The sequence below is a fragment of the Epinephelus moara genome, chromosome 6 (genome assembly GCF_006386435.1).
Source record: "Epinephelus moara isolate mb chromosome 6, YSFRI_EMoa_1.0, whole genome shotgun sequence".
Lineage (NCBI taxonomy): Eukaryota > Metazoa > Chordata > Actinopteri > Perciformes > Serranidae > Epinephelus > Epinephelus moara.
The window spans coordinates 16,474,546-16,495,298 of NC_065511.1; the positions used below are offsets into that span (position 1 = coordinate 16,474,546).

General features: G+C 40.7%; 1 protein-coding gene across 1 annotated transcript in view; it reads right to left on the minus strand.

The window, feature by feature from the left end:
* The window catches only part of LOC126391383 (ankyrin repeat and IBR domain-containing protein 1-like), a 39,629-nt gene extending 19,140 nt beyond the window's left edge, over positions 1–20,489 (minus strand). The window contains exons 1-11 of the mRNA XM_050046106.1: positions 20,335–20,489; positions 17,279–17,563; positions 16,161–16,461; positions 14,861–15,043; positions 14,165–14,282; positions 9,324–9,532; positions 5,436–5,524; positions 5,157–5,301; positions 3,806–3,972; positions 2,260–2,348; positions 109–239 (exon numbers count right to left, since the gene is read on the minus strand). Of these exons, the coding sequence (XP_049902063.1) occupies positions 109–239; positions 2,260–2,348; positions 3,806–3,972; positions 5,157–5,301; positions 5,436–5,524; positions 9,324–9,532; positions 14,165–14,282; positions 14,861–15,043; positions 16,161–16,461; positions 17,279–17,466 (1,620 nt within the window). The 5' untranslated portion in view covers positions 17,467–17,563; positions 20,335–20,489. The remainder of the gene's footprint in view (positions 1–108; positions 240–2,259; positions 2,349–3,805; positions 3,973–5,156; positions 5,302–5,435; positions 5,525–9,323; positions 9,533–14,164; positions 14,283–14,860; positions 15,044–16,160; positions 16,462–17,278; positions 17,564–20,334) is intronic.
* Positions 20,490–20,753: the final 264 nt, after the last annotated feature.

Here is a 20,753-nt window from a genome sequence, read left to right on the forward strand (position 1 = left end):
TTACCAGCTGAAAAATACTAGCCAGAAAAGCCTCTGAGATGAAAGAGACACCTAATTATAAACTGCAATAGTAAGACAGTCATGTGAAACTCCCCCAGTCTAACCTACCTTAGCACACTGCATGTGGTTGCAGCCCTCGTTTTTCTGTATTGGTGACTTGCAGTTGGCGCAGGGTTTGGAGTTAGAGAGCAACCACAGGCAGTTGGCTGCATCCTCGTAAGCTTCGCTCACACCAGCCACTTCAATAAGAGGGAGGGTGGGGGGGTAAACAGAACAAATAAAGGCATAATGAGACAGAATGAGAATGACTATTACCACAGCGTCTAAACAGACCACTGCACTGAGTGGGAAATTGTCCTGCCTGACTAATGTGTATTGCTTATATATTTTGCTAACATCTCCCAAGATGCTCATGCACCCCCCACACACACACACACGTACGCACACCACCCCAAACACACACAAACAGAATAATTGGCTATTATCAAAGTACCTCTGATGTGCTGTTTGAAATGCCAAGATAAAACAGAATCTGGGGAAATCGAAGGGGAAGATAGTTCCAAAGCAAAATAATTGCTTTTATCTTTCGACTGTCACATCAAGGAAGTGGCACTTTGGAGCAACTTGGGCCATCTTAAATCATCTATGAGATTGCCCACAGTCCAATTACTGTTTCTAAACATTGCGTACTCTCAATGAGTGGGTTGTTCATTTTAATTAATAATTTATCATCAACATGGTGGATTTTAATTGGCTTAGCGCTAAACTGTTTCTAATTACTGTGGTTGAGTTCCAGGCAATTTAGCTCCAAATCAATCACTTGACTGCAACCCAAAAAATCTGGGCAAGTAGGGGGACTGGCAAACAAACTACATTTCTTTGTTATAACAATTTTATCACCAGGTGGCTTAAAGGGACAGATCATCTCAATATCAAAAATACATATTTGTCCTTTTACCTGTAGGGCTATTTATCACTTTAGACTGTTTGGGTGTGAGTTGCAGAGTGTTGGAGATGTCTGCCCTCTCTCCAATATAATGAAACTAGATGACACTCGGCTTGTGGTGCTCAAAGCACCCTAAAAATACATTTGGAAAAACTCAACAACGTCTCTTTCCAGAAATCATGACCTGGTTACTCAAGATAATCCACACACCTTGCTGTGAGCAGTTTCATATAGGAACTATTTTCTTTTTACCAAACTACACCCGCCAACCATATGGGTCCATGTCATTGGTTCGACAGCCCATTGGTTCGACATCCCATTAGTCCGACTGTCCGCGGTGCTGAACGGCTCGCGGCGGGCGTATGGTGCGCCGCGACCAGCTTGAGGCAGAGCAGGCTCACGGCTTATGTGTTTGTCACTTTCTTTTTCATTTTAACCCACACCATGATCTTTTCCTGACCCTAACCAAGTGGTTTTTGTGCCTAAACCTAACCAGGCCTTAACCACAGGGCATCATGATGATTTCGGAACGGACTTAGGAACAATGAGTTTAATATGGTCGGAACAATGGGATGTCGAACCAATGGGCTGTCGAACCAATGGGCAGTTCCCCAACCATATCACGAAGCATGCATCTACTGCTAGCTCATCGAACACCACCAAGCTAATTTGTGTTATATCTCAACCGAGGAGAACACAATTCGTGTTTACATCTCATTCTGTCACAAGCACAAGCCTCTCATCCATGAGTAGATGCACGCTTCCTTCTGCACGGTGATACGGTTTGCTGGTGTAACTTGGTAGCAATGAAATAGTTCCTACATGAAACTGCTCACAAAAAGGTCTTTGGATTATTTTGAGTAGTCAGGTCATGATTTCTGGAAAGACACGTTGTTGTTGAGTTTTTCAAAAGTACTGTATTGACGCTTTGAGCACCACAAGCCAAGTGCCATCTAGTTCCATTATGTTTAAGAGGAGGAAGGCATCTCTACGGTCGATAACTCCAACACTCAACAACTCACACCAAAGCATTCTACATTGATAAATAGCACTACAGGTAAAGGGAAAAATATGTATTTTTGATTTGAGGGTGAACTGTTCCCTTAACATAATTCTACTGGTGTACCGACCAAGTAAGGTGATGCTCGAATAGATAAGATAAAAACATCTTAGATTTGAAATTATGTCTGTTTAAAACCGCATTAAAATGGGTAGGTTTAAAGTAAGAAGGTTTGCAGTTTGAAATTCAGCTGTAACTTCATGTCTCATACATACCCAAAAACTAAAATATGTAAATCCATGTCAATACTCACATTCCTCAGGTCTCATCTCATTGACTTTCTGAAGCCACAACTTCCATGTCTCACAGTCGCAGGGCTCATGAGCCTCGCCTTGACACTCCCTGGAATATACACAGACAGATGAGGTTGATGCAGAAAGTTGAAATGACTGATTCAGAGCTCACATTCTGTCCCTGGACTATACGTGAAATTAAGACAAATGATGAACACAGCAATCACATAGTGCAGTCACAGACGCTGTCAAAACCGTCAGCCACCATCAATTGACCATATCTGCCTTTCAACCAAATGCCTTCCTTATGTCAAGGGAACTATTAAAGTCAGACATGTGTTACATCCAGTTCCATTACCAAATGTCATGTCAACTGCACTCTTGAGTAAAAGTGACAAGTGAACCTAACGGCCACATTCAGGAACCATATAGTGAGGTGAGGTGCAGTGAGGTGAAGGTGGGCAGCATTAGTTGGGGTGGAGGTCATGATATGACAGCGCAGGAACTGAGAGGGCATTCTGCGGGGCTCTGGAAGTATGAATACAGAGGACAGACGGTGGAGAATAACAGCACCAGGGTCCATCTGCCCTGGAGGTTGGTGCTAACACATGCAGGGAGATAACACAAGTACTTACAAATATGCGTACACAGAAAATGCAAACAAACATAATGCTGGAATTCAGCATTTACGGGCAAGGGCTCTGCATTTTCGCTACGTGCATAAGGGAATATAAAGCATTAAACATTAGTCTTACTGATTCATGTTTTCTAGTTTGTTTACCTAAAACAGATAAAATTCTTTTTTTGCCACCAATCTGCACACGTATTCCATGATGGCAAAATGGTTAAACATCTTAAAAGATGTGTGCATTCATCAAAAGTTACAGGAATAGTTCAACATTTTGTGAAATACACATATCAATCTCATGTCTGTGCAATAAGTACAAAGGTCAAGTTGGAAGGACTTAAGCCTGGCTTAGCATAAAGACTGGTATTAGCCTGATTATGAGTCTTACCTGGATCTTACAAGGAAATCTTTGCCCAAGCTCTGCGATTTCCTAAACTGCTGTTTGGCAAACTCCAGGCAGGCTGTCATATGTCTTTTACTCTGTAGAGGCTTCCATCTAGCCACTCTATCATTAAGAAATGATCGATGGAGTGCTTTTTTTGGAGAGATGGTTCCCAACAGAGCATCTGAGCTCTCTGTTGGAGAGGCCAATAGAGGTTTTCTTGGCTGTCTCTTTGAAAAAGGCCAATCTTTCCTAGTTACTGGTTTTGACTGGACACCCTTACTCTCAGATGACTCTTGTTGATTTCAAAGTCTAGGAAAGTTTAGTTTAGGAACTTTGTATAATTTTGAAATAAAAACGATTCTAAACATGTTTCCAATTTGTCATTTTGGTGAAGTGTTTGTAATTACTTATAAAAAAAAGTCCCACATAAACCTACACAGATATAAACAAACACACTTCTAATGTTACTCATGCTTTTCAGTAAGTAGTAGTATAACACACATAACAGAAAAGTTCACATTTTCATATATTAGGGATGGTACTGATTACTGACCAGCAGAAGAGGTGGCCTTTGCCACAATCTACAGCTGGAGCCCGAAGGAGAGGAAAGCTAAGAGAGTCTGAGGTGGAGGTCCCAGGGCCCTGGGTGTTCAGTCTCACTGCCCTTTCACAACCTGCCTCAGGACACCAGCGGATTGCTGGATTGTTCTCTACAAATGCCTGTCAACAGAAGAAACAAAGAACATTTAATGTGTTTTAGCCACAACATTATCTGTTACAGGTTTGAAAGTTTCTGCAAGAGAAGATTAGTAAAACAATCATTTTCTAGTAAGCTCGAATTTACTTTTCATACATTAAGTTGATCAAAACATGTTGACTTCTGTTACAATAACATACACTCTGTATGTTTTGCATTTTGAGTCCAAACCACCAGTCAGCCATCTCTAACAGGTCCTAAGTGCTGCCCTATTTTGTAATTCAATCTTCAATCTTCACGCAAAAATGGGCCGATTATGATGACAGTGCCTGTGCAGCTTGAATGACAAAATGCTGATGTTTCTATGACAACTCAAAAAAGTGGCTGGTCATTTATTTGAGATTTGTGCCTCTTACAGATTAAAAAAAAAAAAAAAAAGTGGGAAATAAGCTCTCATGTTGAAGTGAAGTTGGTCGTAGAAACTGGAAATTTGGTAACAGCAAAAAAATCCCATTTCCACATAAGGACCACTTCAGTTCTGTTTAATTCCATTCAACTAAACTACACTGCCTTTCAAGTCCAAGAACATCTCTCATTAGCCCCTTTCATACAGCCTGTTCAAGGTGGGAACGTTGCGTTGTTATTCTGCCTCATTGTTCTGCATTAAGCATACATACATACATGGAATGGGAGGAGGCCACTGTTGTGCTGTTAAGCTAGCAGCGTATGTAGTAACACAGCCGAATCAATGTCTGTGTAAAATTGGGGAGCTGGCACACTAGATACCAACGTTGTTGTGTTACATGTCTCACATCTTGTGCTTCCAGAACACCAGCATGCTTTCTAAAATCACACACTGGGGAGGCATTTTGCGGGCATCGTTTGGATCAGTGAAGGGATGCACCTATTGTGAAAATCTGGGCTAATACCAATGTTTAAATAACAATTTGGCCGATAGCTGATACAGATAGGTCTACCTTTTAGCAGTATTGCTGAATATCTTTTAACGATACAAAGGGCTATCCTCTCTGACCTTCCATGTCACTGGCGTCTATATTCAGTGTAGTCTTTATTCTACAGTGAAACTGAACTGCAGGAGTCATGTGTTTATTTCTGAAGGTGACAGCATCATTTAAATATATATGTATAAGGCTCACAGTTAAATGACATCGGTTTACTGCACGTCTCTGTTTTGTCATCTCATTACCTTGATGTCAAACTGGAGGTAGCGCCTGTCCATCTCTCTTGACACCACACTCTCAATGACCTCAACAGGCACAAGCTGGTAGCAGTCAAAGGCGGGGCAGAAGATGTTATGGGCTTCACCCTCTTGGATCTTTAGATTTAGAAACCTGAGGGAGGATAGTTGCACTGCAGACATCAATGAGGTATACACGAAAAAAAAAAATTAAGATAAGAGTTAAGAAATTAGGTAGACCCTGAGCCGATGCGCAGAATCCGCAGGCCATACCAAAATACTACTTACCCTTCCCAGCATGCGCGGCAGAACTCATGGCCACAGGACATGTCAACAGGTTCCTCGAAGACCGAAATGGAAGACATGCAGATACCACACTGTGACACAAAAAAAAATACTGTCTTAAGGCCAAAGTACACATAGTTTCAAGTCAGTCTCGATAAACAAACTCTGCCATAAAAGATAATTTCCAGAGTAATTCTATAAACTCTGTGGTGCATTTTCAAAAGGCCCTCCAGTACAATTCACCCTTTGAATCAAAATGCACATGGCTTTTCGAGAAAGACACTGACAGGTTTTTGCTTGAAATTCAACAATTTTGAGAACAGGCTGACTGGGTCATGTTTTCAAAATGTGGCAGTGGGTGGCCTTATTTTAATATTCAATGCGATGACCAGACCAGGAGAACGAGGCCTTAAATAAGCCAATATGTTATGTGTCAACAACACACAGAAGTAGCTCTTTATTTGTGAAAAACACTGTGCCAAAGGCCAGCCCAGGCCAATATAATGATGACTTCTCATCAGCATGAGGCTCACAAATTACTCTTCTGTCATCAGATGTATTTTCTCACATTCACAAAGACTTGAGACAGAAACAGGAACAAAAGCACACAGTCACACACGCAGGCCTTGTTACAGTGAAAGACTGACCCCAACAAAAGACATAAAGGAGGCAGTGTACTTCAACAATGTAAGTATTGATTTGTGAAAGAGCAGAATGTGATATAATCAACTGTAACCTTTAAACGGGCCCTTGAGTAGACCCGGTCGATTGGCACAGTGCAGTTCGAGGCACAGAGCCACGACAAAAGATACTGTCAGCCAAACGCAACCTATAATTTCTCATAAAGTAATGGCTAAATCAAGGCTGTCAGCTTCAGCTATCATCTATCAACAGTTTAGTTCACATACCGAAACACTCTGGATTGAAACAGCCATCAAAGGACTAATCATCATTCATCCAGAAAGATTATGTCCTCTAACACTAAAGTTTTCAGAGACTGGCAAAAACCTGTCTGATTTTCCCCACAGGTAGCAATGTCATTTAAAAAGCTTAAAAGTCCCTCACCACCAAAGTCAGGGGTAAAAAAAACATTATAAAAACACAAAGGATTTATTGAAAGGATCAGCTCTCCATCATTATGCCACTTATATGCTTACAGACGAGTCACAACACACGTGGATAATGTTTTTTGCCCACATTTAGCATGTTAAAAAGCTTAAAATATTGTTTTCCACACTGAAATCTAAATGTGCCCAATTTTGCAAGTTATTACCCAGTTCAGTTACAGAAAATAAACTGACAATTAAGTGGAAATTTTAACAAATATTCTTAGGCCAAGCACCAATGAGCAGACAGGAAAACCAACCTTGCCTGTCTATGCTCCTAACCTCTCCTGGGACTGCCGGATTGTTATCAAACACACTTGATACCTTCATTGGCAGTCTTCTATAGCGAGTGGTCAAACAAGACAAATTGCCAGCTGCATAAAGGACATCTCACATTACCTGGCATAATTTCCATCTTGACAACTGCACACAAAGACGACTGCTGAGAAAAATGTCAAGCTTGTTCGATAATTATCAGGAAACCCCAGACAAGGTCGGGATAATGGAAGGGTAATTAAACAGTGGGTGTGCTGACCCTCTCGCAGCAGTGGGTCAATAAGGCTAGATAATGCTCTAAAATACACCTTACATGAGGTTTTGACAGTACACTTGCATGTCTATGGGCTCTGACACACCAGGCCGATGGTCAACGCCGGGTCATAAGTGAGCGTCATGAGGCAATGCAACAGTTGCCCTTCGTTGCCACTAGTTCTTTGATGTCGGTTTGGTGGCTCTGGGCCTTTACGTTGTACGGACACTAAACAAACACTTTCCCAAAAGGCAACAGGTCACAACAGGCTGTAAAACTGTAAAGCATCTCTTATGCTATGAAATTGAAAACATCAAAATGCATAGAATAAAAAATAAATAAAACTTATGCATTAAGAGGAAATTTATCATCCCAGTGATCAGCACATCTGGGTGATGCCATCAAATGTGTGTTAGCATGTTGTTTCCATTCACATCCCCCCCAACAGTGGAGCAATGACTCTTTCTCCATTTCTATTGTGGCTAACCAGGAACTCGCAGGTGTGGTCTTCCGGCTCTGGTGTTTCATTTCTGCTCACCATAGTGTGACAGACTCACATGCAAATCCCACTTGCTGTGCTAACCTCAGCATATGTTACTAATAAAAGTTACTAAAACTAAAAGTTTTCAGGCAGGACTCGCATTCACGAATTGTGTATTTGTGTGCACCAAACCGTGACCCCCGTACCCTGATGATTTGTACGAATACACCATTTATACGAACTATCACAGCCCTACTGTGATAGCATCTACAGGTCTATACGTGTCCTATGTGTTTGAAACAGAAGCAGAAGGTTGCTGTGGGATGTTCTTACTACCTTCTTTTATTGTCCCACTCATTGGCCTATGGACAGTTGAATTTTGTACACTAATAACATTTTTTAGAAGGTATTTTAATATTCTTTCATGCTCAGAGCTTACACCATAATTAACAAACCACTTGCTCTCCTAGGAGCAGGGGAAGTCCTGCTTGTGTTTATGTTTGTCGGGGAGACCACTGGCATGAATACTAATGATTGCTAGCAATACAGTGCTGGAAAATAATGCAACATTATGCAGAGAGACAGGTGTGGCAGTGAAAATTTAAGGAATTCAGCAGAAACACTTCAGGAAATCTGTGGCACCGTAGGGATTCCATTTAAATAAGCATTGGTGTACAGTTTTTATGGGTACACTGCCAGTTACTATTAGTCTGTGCACTTCCACGCTAGTTTTATCCTTTGCTGCTGCAGGAGCTTGGCCAGGAAAACATGCTGCTCCCTGGGGCTGCTCGTCTTGTGGTTTAATTTCAACTGATGACTCTGCACTGATAAGTACATTTAAACGATAAACTTCCCAAAATATACAGAAAGAAATGGAAAGAAATACACAAGGCAAGACAATCCATCTTTATGCATATACCATTAGGTTTCAAAGTTATATATTTAGGCTATAGCCCCTTAAGTAAAAGGTACTGGTTGCTGGCATCAGGGGAAAAGGCCCTGACCAGAATATGGGTGATGCATGTTAGTCCTACTGCAAATGACTGAATAGATGTAACAAAGGAGGTTTACATGATGAAAAAGGTTACTTTCGCTTTGCAACTAAAGATGGACATTTCCATACAACTCTGGGAAAAAATGGGTGCAATATATCTCCCTCTGAGACCTGACTTTGTTGAAATAACTACTTGATGGAACATGCTCAATGTTTTTCTTTTACCTCTGCTATGTTCTTATATGTCCAGATATTTCATTGTAACGTGCAATTTTGTGAAGCCAAACTGCTACAAACATTTTATTTATTCTATTTTATTGTATTTTAGCCTTTATCTCTACCTCTCTGGTTGTATATAGTTTTGTTATGGCTCCTTTTTCATAGCCGTCCTTTGTAATAGAAAGAAATAGAATATAAGTCAATCTAAATGAAAATGAGGGTGAGAGGCTTTATTTATGATCCAAGATTCTTTCTTCTAACTTTTTTTTTCTTTTTTTGTTTGTTTAGTTTGTTTTCTTTCTCTCTCCCTCACTGCTTATTCATTTGCATTGACTAAGAATGTGTCAACACTGCCTTTCAAAAATAAAAAGAAAATGTAAAATAAATAAATGATAAACTCCACTATAATTATGTTCTTATCTATATGTATCATATCTGCAACTGCCATTCAAAGTTTTTTTTAAACTTTTTAACCTCAAATATATGAAAACAAAAAGAAGGGAGTTTGAAGGCAGCTGTGCAACATCTTTTTGGTGAGAGGGAACTCGCAGGCGTGTCTCACCAGAGAGGACTCCTCGTCGGCAGGCATGAGGCTTATTTGGTCTGGGGAGGTGATGGAGGAGCGGGTGGTGCGTGGTGTCCGGGGTGAGGGCAGGGTGTCCCAGGCATTATAGCCACTTGGAGGCGGGTTGTGCATCTGCACCCCTGAGCGTTGGCAGCATTCCTCCGCATTGCTCATCCAGGCCTCTAGGAGCTTCTCTCTGTCCCAATCTGATGCACAAAAAAGAAAAGACATAATTAAGAAAGAGAAATGCAAGCACATAAAACCAAACGGAGAATAATAATCAAAGTAAATGAGAAACATAATAGTTTTGTTATAAGCACATGACAATGAGGCATGAAGAAAAAGTTTGGGATGACAGTCAAAATAATTAAGCTGAGAGAAGGGGAGAGAGAAATTACTACATCAATGTAGTAAAAGGCCAGTGCTTATAAAAAAGTTTGAATGGCCAGTTGAGTTGTCCTTTTAAAAGAAACAAAAGTACCCAACGGCAATTAATTTTAACGACAGCACAGACTTTTTTTTAAACTATGTGATAAACAAACAGACCAGTCCCAGTTACACAAAGCAGCTCTAATTTAGAACCACAGAGGTGATGACAAGAGCATGAAAAACAAAAGCACAGTGTATTTTGCGATCATATTCTATAAATCCTCATGAATGAAGGCATGGATAAACATGAAAGACAAGACCTGCAAGAATTCCCATTCATCCTGATGAAACAAGACTTGTTCTCATCTAAATTCTCCCTTCATTCACACAAAGTGTATTCGCATAAAAACATTTTTTTTCAGTCCATCCAGTCTTATGTTTGTAAGAATTGGTAAGCACAGTGCTGAATCCACCAAAGCCCACACAAATCCCACTCCAGTGGCAACACTACCACCTAAGCCTTTCAAACAGCCAACAACATAGACCTGCTGCCATCTGGTTTTCTGTTTTAGAATAGCTGTTCAATCTCACATTAGCTCGGGAACAGGTTGGAGAGCTTTTCAGTATAAATATTGAATGACTTGTGGACTGTTCCTGTGTCCAAATATTCTCTGATGGAAAAGTTCCCCTCCTAAAATAAGGAACACGACCCGGTCAACTGTGCAATTAGGCCATTATCAGCCTCGAGACACGTTTCAGCACCAATCAAATGCCTCTGACTCTAAATGGCCTCGTTTAGATAATGAATATTGCAACAATTTCCCCCATCTCCATTCAATTAAAACTCATCAATGAGTATGACTCTATCTTGCAGCTTTTGGCCATTTAAAGGAGTTTGAAATTAAAGTCTTCACATTTAGTGTTAAATATCAAAAATGAGCTGGGAAATACAAATTGTCAGGAGGACAGACAGATGGACAGGCTGGCAGCTCAGCAGGAAAACACCAAGAATTGTGATAAGAAAACTAAAAAAAAAAAGAGAGAATAATGAGGAAAAGCTAGGAAGTGTGGAAATGTGTTAAAGTTCTTACAAGAAAGTGATGATAAATAAGAAATCAAAAATCGTTCTCCTGGAGATTAACAGAAATCCTGAAATGTTTCATCCCTACTTAACAGACAGCATCCCATGATAGAGGTGAATAAATATAGCAAGAATCTAGGGTCACTCTCCCCTCTAAGCTCCCAAAAGTATGTCTAATATGTAGCACACACAGCTCAACAGCCAGACACTGAGCCAACTGAATTAGGGAAGGGGGTATTTAAAGACTGAAAATCAACCCCGAACTGTGACACATTTTTTGAAGTCCCCTACTAGCATAATCTCAGCCAAGTTAAATTAAGTGGGGTAATGCTTTTCAAAAGGCTTCAGATCAAATAAGTTTGTTTTAGACATTTGAAGTTCCTCATACGCATTATCTTAGCTAGGTTAAGTGAAGCTAGTACAAGAATTGGTGGCTCAAGGCTGCAAATCAAATCCAAACTGTGACACTGTTGCTCAGTACTTGGCCAAGCGAAGAGCATCAGTGAAGTAATTCAGAGAAAGAGACTGATATCTGTGGGCATTAAGAATGTGGCAAAATCAAATTAATACACTCCCCAGATAAAAGGGCTTTCACTGATTTAGCCCATTAGTAACATATGTCTCTTGGATGCATATGTCATTAGGCACTTGATATTGACTGAACAGAATCATGTGTACTGTATTGCATTGCATTTGACCTTAACTGTGTGGACGTGTGCATTATGTCTGTCCATGAATGTGTTACACATGTTTGACTTGGCATTAACCTTAAGCTACCATTACTTCACACACCAGTAGATTTAATAAGGCAACTAAAATTTTACACTCTAGACTCTAATCTCATACTTGATATTCCTGCTGGCATTAAATCCACACTGCAAAGACAAACCATCTGCTTTAAAGCAAACCATTAATATATGTTATTGCTTTGCTTTACTAACATTTTACTTTTACTCTGTCATTACTTAACAACCTCAGTGTCAGCATGCCATTGCTTATTTGTAATAAACAGAAAGTATACTACCTATTAAGGGTTTGTTTGGAAATGTACGTTAACAAGTATATATAATTGCAGTGATATATGATGTAGCTCAAGCTAGGAGTAGTTAGTAGCAGGAACAGAATGGAAGAAAACAAAGCCCTAAAATAAACAGAAAGTGCAAATATTGAAGATCCAACTCTTTTCTCATCATATTGCAAACCTGTGTTTGCAACAGCAATATAAGCAAACAAAAGGCCTCTGTGTTATTATATTATTATATGACAAACCTGTCTCTGTAGTGGACAATGTTCTTCATAGTAATGTCAAATGTCTATGTGACCTAATTTTTTTTAAGTATCAGTGTTTTTACTCCCTTATTTGGTGGAAAGGACAGGCCCACTAAAATAGCATTTTAAGCATGTGACATTGACGCTCTCCACTGAGAGCAATACAAGTGAAATTCTTTTAGATAACAAAGGCTGTTCACATCTTGCCACTTTCACTGCGAGGGAATCACTGGAGTGTAGCATGAAGTTTATAGGAGCTACGGCCTCTCTAATCCCAACACAAATAAAGCATGGGGAAAATTTAACAGTGTTTTCTTTACAAGCAAACAGTGAAGTACAGTTTGTGTAACGAGGGCGAGCTCTTTGTGGAAACAAGGGGTACAAAGTAGAAAAACGGTTCAAGATGTATGAAACCATATCTGTTTAAAAAGCAGTCTGTGTACTGCCATATGAATTATAATATTCAGGAGGGGTGGTTCACAACGGTTGAGCTGCGCCCTAAAAACTGTCCTTTGTTAGTCATCTTCTCCAGTGTGGTAGTCAGGGAGAAAGTGTAGTGCAGCAATGGAGGACTTGCACAAAGAGAACTTAAGAGATTCAGACCAGAGTCTGGATTTTAAAATACTTTCGTTTACATCTTAGGGCTGTACAGACAGTGAAAAAACACTTCAGTCCATGTCCTTTCCTTACTGCAAAATGTAGCATGCATGATGAGTCACCCTGTATGTAGGTTACTCTAGACCTAGTCAGTCATCGAGGCTTGATAAAACACACATGAAGCCAATTGCCAGCAACATACCAATATGTGTCCATAGCACTGACACTGATACATATACATTCAAATGGGAACTGCCCACCATACGCCCGCCGCGAGCCGTTCAGCACCGCGGACAGTCGGACTAATGGGATGTCGAACCAATGGGCTGTCGAACCAATGACATGGACCCCATTCAAATGTTAGCTTGTACACTGGGAATGGGACTTGCTGTAACAGAAGACATTAAGATGCATTAAGATCCTGCATGTCATTACCACCCCCCCCCCTTCACGCTTAACTGTCCTATCTATAAAGGCAAAAATGCCCCCAAAAAATATCTTTAGAAAAAAGTCACAGAAAACAGGTCATATCTAGTTCTTCATTCTTAAATATATATATTTTTACTCTTATCTGTAGTGCCATTTATCAGTGTAGATTGTTTTCAAGTGAGCTGTAGCGTGGTGAAGATATCAGTAGTAGAGATTTCTGCCTTTTCTCCAATATAATGGAACTAGATGGCACTCGGCTTGCGGTGCTGAAAGCGCAAAAAAAAATACATTTGAAAAACTCAATAACAATGTCTCTTTACAGAAATCACAACCCAGTTACTGAAGATAGTCCATCGACCTTGTTGTGAACAGTTTCATGTAGGAACTATTTTGTTTCTACCGAGCTACACCCGCCAACTGTATCACTGCACAGAAGGAAGCGTGCATCTATTCATGGACGAGAGGCTCGTGCTCATGACAGTGTGAGATGTATACATTAATGGCTGTAATGTTAGCAAGCTCAATGGTGCTAGGTGAGCTGGTAGTAGATGCATACTTCCTTCTTTCTGTTGTTTAAAGATTTAAACAGGAATTGTGTTTTCATTGAGGCAGCAAAAGGACAGAAGGCAGCAGCAGATCTTGTGTTAGTGTTTGGCTATTTGATGCTGCCATCAAAATATTGAACTTTTTAGGCTTTCTAGTGTGTGCTCTCTGTGTGACCATGGCAACTACAGGAACCACACTGGGGAAACAATGAGTGTGTCTATGGATGTGAGTAATCCAGTTATGATCTAGTTTTAAAAGTATCCTGATCATTACCAGTCACAGTTCAAACTTAGTTGACACTCATTTTAATGTCAATCAGTACTTTTTTTCTTTTTGGCATCTTAACCTTTGTTAGATAGTGTCAGTGTAGATGCACACAGGAATTGTGGGGAGACAGGGAAAAGAATATGAGATGCAACAGTGGGGATGTTGTGTCTATATGGTGTTTGTTTTAACCACTAGGCTACCAGGTCACTGTCAGTGCCAACAATTTTAAAGACAAGCAGATACTCCGCATATGTGTATGTGTGTTAGAGGCTGATGGTACCATGGGCACGTAGCAGTGCCTCTGCAGTGAAGAGAGGGGCCTGCAGCATGTCGGCTGTCTCCACGATCAGCATGTCCTTCAGCCTCCGTAGATCCTGAGGCCGCAAGCCCTCATACAGCTAGAGGGGAGGGTATGGGAGAGGAGAGGACAGAGACAAGGGAGGAGGAAAGAAGATAATGACAAGAGGAGAATAAGAAAGAGTGGAATAAAGGAAGGTAAGGAGAAAAAAAGAATAGGGCATTTTGGCAGAGAAAAGTAATGAAAGAGCAGAGGGTGAGAGATCAAGGAAGGGGGGGAGGGGTAGAAAGAAAGATGGGGCAAAGGGGAGGGAGAGGAAAGAGTTATTAAAAGCAAAAGATACTGATGATTACTGATACATGACTGAGCAAAACCCAATGAGCTAACAGCGTGATGGTGATAGGAGTCACATGCCTTATGACAAACTTTTTTGTGTGATTAATTTGTGTGTGTGCATGTGTGTGTCTAACCAAAGCATTTGCAACGTGAAATAGGCGGCTGGCCAGCTAAATTCCAGCAAAACATAATCAAGTTTTGTCTGAAACAGCAATAAAATCGACAAATGTCTGTCATTACATTTCTCAACAAGTTTGGTACATGTAACGTTTAAGTGACACCAGTTGAGGGTGACAAGCTGAAAGCTGTGTACCCTCTGCCTCTTGGTATGTTATTCTGTACCTCTCTTCGGTCAAGGGCTGCGTACTCCGCCTCTATGCCCTCGGCCTCGGGGGCAAGAGAGAAGACCATCTGCGACTCCAGGCACAGGGCCAACTCCTTGTGGTGCTGCTTCTCTGCACAGTCACATGGAGTCTCGCGGTCTTCGTTCTCTGCAAACAGGTCCGCTTCTCTCTGAACCAGGAACTGAGCAAGTGGAAACGAGGAAAATTTTGCTTTGAATAGTGGGGCACACTCTATATGCAGTGACATACACTAAAGTTTACTGGCTAATATATGCAGTTTGTAACAGCTTAAATGACAAAAACAGTTGAGTATCCCTAACTCTGTGATAGTAGTTGAGGGAAGGGCTACACAATTATGGCAGAAATGCTAATCCTAATTATTCTGATCTATATTGTTCATGACTATTACCATTTTTTTCAGTTTCACGACCCACAGGTGGATTGCACTTGTGTGACATAAATTTTCACTTTAACAATTGCAGCATTTATTAAAAGTACCAGCAGAGAGAAAGTCTCCTTTTGATTTGTTACTAAGGTGCTTCTGAGCAAAATTGAAAGAACTTTTTTTACAGTGGCAATGGCTGAGCCGCTTTAAGAAAATTGAATATGCTCTTCTCTCTGGTATGAATATGTAATTTCAGCTTCCCAAACATTTGTTCACTTAATTCTTTTCCACTTTCCTTTTTGCTTAATTTTCCAAAGTCCTATGTAGGTTTCTCTTTTTCTGTCACACCAGAACTACCTGCCTCCCAACTTTAACATTTGGTTTTGCATGAGGTGCACATTGCATTTTGCTATATACGCCTTTGTGCGATTTTCGGGGAAATTAAAATACAGGGGAAAAAAAGAAAAAAATCAGCAGCAAAAAATGTAAAAGTTATGAATCACGGAAACTAAACTCAGGTCTTTATAAATGCAGATATTGAGACACACAGTCATCGCTTAATTCATACGTGACTATATATGATAAAGATGTTCTGTGCTGCACAAAATCTTCCCAAAACTCACAAGGGGCTGGTTTAATCAGACTTAATATAATGGATGTGAGCACAAGGCCAAACATCAGCCATTATTCTACAAATATTCATAAAACAAAAGGGCAGACACTGAATAATTTGTGTTAACATCAGGGTTACTCTGGCCCCTTTTATCTTTCTTCCACTCAAATTACTCCCTGTATTAGTGAGGCTCTTCAATTTCCATCTATGGAGCCTCTGACCTATACCTAAAATGTCATATCTGAGAATATTTTACATGAGCCTGCGCTGAAAAATGTCCACAGGACTTTGGAATCTCACCTCAACACAAGTCTTCATGCCTGAGGCAGCAGCATAGTGCAGGCAGGTGTTTTTCTTGTTGTCAGTGGCATTGACATCAGCGCTTTCATACTCTCCGTGGTCCAGCTTTGCTCCGGTCCATGACAGGATGATTTGTAGACATTCAGCCCGACGCTGTTTGTCTTCATATGGCCGTGAGATCCGAGGTTGCAGTGCCCCCTCTGAGGTCAGGATCTGAGGCCCCATGCAAAGAAGGTGCAGAGATGTCTCATTGTGCACATTACGCTTGTTGGGATTACCATCTTTGCTTAGGAGAAAAGACCTAAGAGAGTAAGACAGAGACAAACAAACTAAACAAGGGTGAAATTGACAAATATCAATTATTCCTGTTGTGCATGATCAACTGATTTTAGTTTTGGTGCAACTGTACATTCTAGTGCATTTTAAGTAGTGAACTTAACAGTATTTTAAATAAAATCTAGAGATTAAAACAGCAGAGATGCATGCAGAAAGACACATTACACCTCAGGTTAACTATTCCATTAGTTAATTAGTCGAAGATTCTTAATTATGATGCTTCATGTAGAATCCAGAATTTATATTTCACCAGCTAACTATTTAGTATTCAGTATGTTTTGATTCCGCTTGACTTTGCCACTTTTTGAGCAAACATCTATTAGCGGAAAAAACAACAGGGCCTGAGAGGAGTAAAGATGAACACATGCAAGGTTGGTAGCTTGTCGGATGGGAAGCTCTTGGAGCCCCATCCTATTCCGTCCCAGCATGTTGCATTCCTGAGAGCTGTGAACAGATGGCTATGTGGAGAGACAGATGGGACAAAGACGTATAGAGACAAAACATGAAAAATTTTCTCCGACGATGCAACAGTACAGTACTAGATGGGACCAGCTGATTAGCAACAGAGTGCTGCAGAATAACAGAAGTGCTCAAAGGACACTTGCTAATGTAATTAATTAATAAACTGCAGCATATCAAAAATCTAGAGCATAGCAAATGAGTCCCTCATTTGTCAGCCCTGAGATATCCTTTTTCTCCTACTGACAGCAGCCACTGACTGTGAATGTGTACATTACATCTGTCTGCATGATTGTCTGATTTTGTCAGAACCGTATCCTAACCTGAGTAGGCGTGTCATAGCGTGCCGGGCAGCATAGTGTAGTGGAGTGTTGTGCTGGTAGGACTCTCCATATGTAGCGTTGGGATCCAGAGCCTCCTTGAACTGCGGGTTGCTCTCGTACAGTTGGCAGGCCAGCATCTCATCCCCATTGATGAGAGCCTTGCGGAACTTTGTCGCTGTGTTTCCCATCTCTTCCCCTACCGTAGGTTCAAGCTCTGACTGACACGGCAGCCTCTTTAGTCGTCTTCAACCTGTTCAAGTCCAATAGGCCAGCATACTGAATGTCCTGAAGAGAAGAAGAAAAACAGAAGTTTAATTCCTTTATGGATGTGTCCGAATCCAACAAGGCCTTGTCAACTAAAAAATGGTGAGTATTAATCACTTCCACTCCGTCTGAATCACAAGGACGAGAGGTGCATCTCCAAGGTTGCCCAGACTGCTCTGCCACAAGCCCCTGTGTCAGCATCACCACAGCACTGTAAACCACCTCCTTGTGTTTCTCTTTTTATTTTTTGTTTTGCATAACTAAACATGGTGCCAACAAAGCTCACACAGAGAGAAAGACAAGACTTCCTCTAGCATCACCAGGAGCTTCCGCCTTGCCGTGCCAATGCTGCCCATCCCACTGAGGCCAGGAGTCATTGTGAAGCAAGATATCCTCAACTGAAGAACAACACGCAGCAAGTCAGCATTTCGCTTCCACCAGAGCACCATATGGTCGTGACTGTTTGTGCAGTGCAATGCTTGTATGGGTTTTTTGGTGAGCTACAGCACAAATCGACAAAACACATTATCTCCGTCAGCACAACATATTCTACTTCATGATGCTAGAAATAATTCATACTCAATTCTCACCACCCTGCAAATCCTTCAGCACAATAATGTCTTGGTGTAAGCAACTTGTGCACACAATAGAGGGAAAAAATGCTTCCTGAAAACCTTCTAAGTATACATAGCATATGCCTAACTCTCCATAGGTTAGCAACAATGACAAAGGAAATGGTATGCAAATTTCAACATTCCATTTGCAGGACAGTTGATTATTTTCCGCAGCTTAGAGAGTCAAGACTGTGGATGAACTAATCTAATCTAATCTAATCTAATCGTTACAAAATATCAACTTAAACTACATAAGCAACTGTGTGTGACAGAAATAGAAATGGAAAAAGGAAAATTTTATAACTGTTTTCCATTACAAAGTATTATTTATTGTGATTTGGGGAATTTTTTTTTTTTTTTGAGATATTTTTTTGGGCATTTTGCCTTTAATGCACAGGACAGGTAAGCGTGAAAGGGGGAGAGAGAGAAGGGGGGATGACATGCAGCAAAGGGCCACAGGCTGGATTCGAACCCAGGCCGCTGCGGCAACAGCCCTGCACATGGGGCGCCCGCTCCACCACCAAGCCACCGACGCCCCGATTTGGGGAATTTTTAATGTCATATTCAAACACTACTAAAGTAAAAACCCTATACATGCATACATGCGGAAAGAGAGACTCATGTTATAAGTTTACTTATTTAATTTTACCAAAATAATAGGTACACTCAGTTACCGCTTCATTCAATATACCTGGTTAAAACTAATGCAGTCTAGAGTCATTCAATAAACCCTACCTTTATGATGGTTATAATGTTCAGTTTGTATTTCCCACAATGTTTTAGAAAAGTGTTGGTTCAATTTGACAATACTTTTGGAGAATGTAGTCTGTGGTGCTGCTGAACTGCACTGCATCATGGACAGAGGTGTTTCTATTATTTTGCCTACCCTCACTGATATAAATGGGGTTAACAAAATAATAGAAACACCTGTCAGTATAACAAAAGTAAGATTAACTGCAGCACTTACGTTTTAGCTGGGTGTACAAACTGGCAACAGCGTACATATGTGGTAAAAGTAAGTTTAGTAAAGTTATGAAGTGCACACATAATTTAACATACTTTCACTTATTCAGTTTTTTAGGAAGACTTATGAGTCACACCCTCCATGAAAACATCCATTGTGGAATGGAGGCAATGGAGCAAAGGCTGGACCTTCGTGGGATGGGACTTTGGCTCCTCCTCACTCTTTGTAACCCACTTGTAATAATCAGTCTACATGCATGACTGACCATTTACTCTTTATCCTGCCAACCTAAATAACTACTTACTGTACACTTATTGAAATGTTGGTCCGCTGCCATTATTAGGACAGGACAATCTACAGCCACCCTTGCAAAACAGGACCCATGCATTCAAATACCGTTAACACCATATCCTACACATACCACTAACATGTTTGCATATTGATTATACATCACTGAAGACAGATGACACATGATAACGTGACTTGCTGCACTACATCTGTGTCAAGCTTGTGCCATGTGAGGACAGACACCCTCAAAACCACACACAGTCAGAGAGCAAGACAAACTATGTCTCAACTTGGTGAACACTTGTAAACACCTGCTCTTTGAACAGAGTTATATATCTCATAAATGGTGACACATACTAACGTTACTCGATGAGGTTACGCTCCACATTATAACTGTTTAATTACCGTCCGACAATTGTTAACAACACTCCTCCATGACAGCGCCAGCCAACATCGAGCTGTAGAACAAAAGCAGCTAAGGCTATAAAAACATAACAGTTTGTCTGCGTAGCGTGCCACTTGTCACTAAACTCCTTCATGCAGGCCTTTCCCCATGTTGTGTGGTGTTTACCATTTTCGCTAGCTCACACCGACGGCGGTGTGTTGTGTTAATGAACAGTCCGCGATAACGCTCTGTTACATTTCTGATTAATGTAATCATTCACCAGTCAACTGACCTTAGATAACGTTAGCTGCAAACTATTCCGCTTGATAAAAGGGCTGATGTTAACCACAATACACAACATTCCTTGCTAGCTGGGTGTTATTCAAAAAGATAAAAACAACATGACGCTAGCATCTGCGTTGGCTAACGTCAGTGCATACGCTAGCGGATCTGCTAGCAAGCTAACCGCGCCGCTAGCCAACTTAGCTAGCACAGTTGATAAACTCACAGTAAACAGTGAGTAACAAGTATTCCGACTTACACAGACGGTTCATGTCGCTGGTGTAGCCCCGAGCTTGTGAATTTGCTGTCACTCGCTAGCGCACTTAACGGAGGGTTTTCTTGTTAGTGAGGTAATCCATAAATAATGTGTGCAGCACACAGCAGTGATGTTGTTCCTGTCAACTCTTCGTTGACTCTCTGCTGGCTGCCTCCTGGACGGGTTGCCAGGTTTCAGCAAAAAACCCAAACAAGCGGAAAGAGAAATAAGCCGTTTTCCTCCGAGACTAACGTTACAATATTTCTGAGATATGACCAACTACGTGCATGTTTTTTTTGTTTTGTTATTGTTACTTTATCCTGATATTTCTATTTATATTCTATTTTGTTTTCAGCATTAGAATTGTGAATATTTGTGGTGCAGTACATCATAATGACGGACATATAAGCCTATAGTATTCA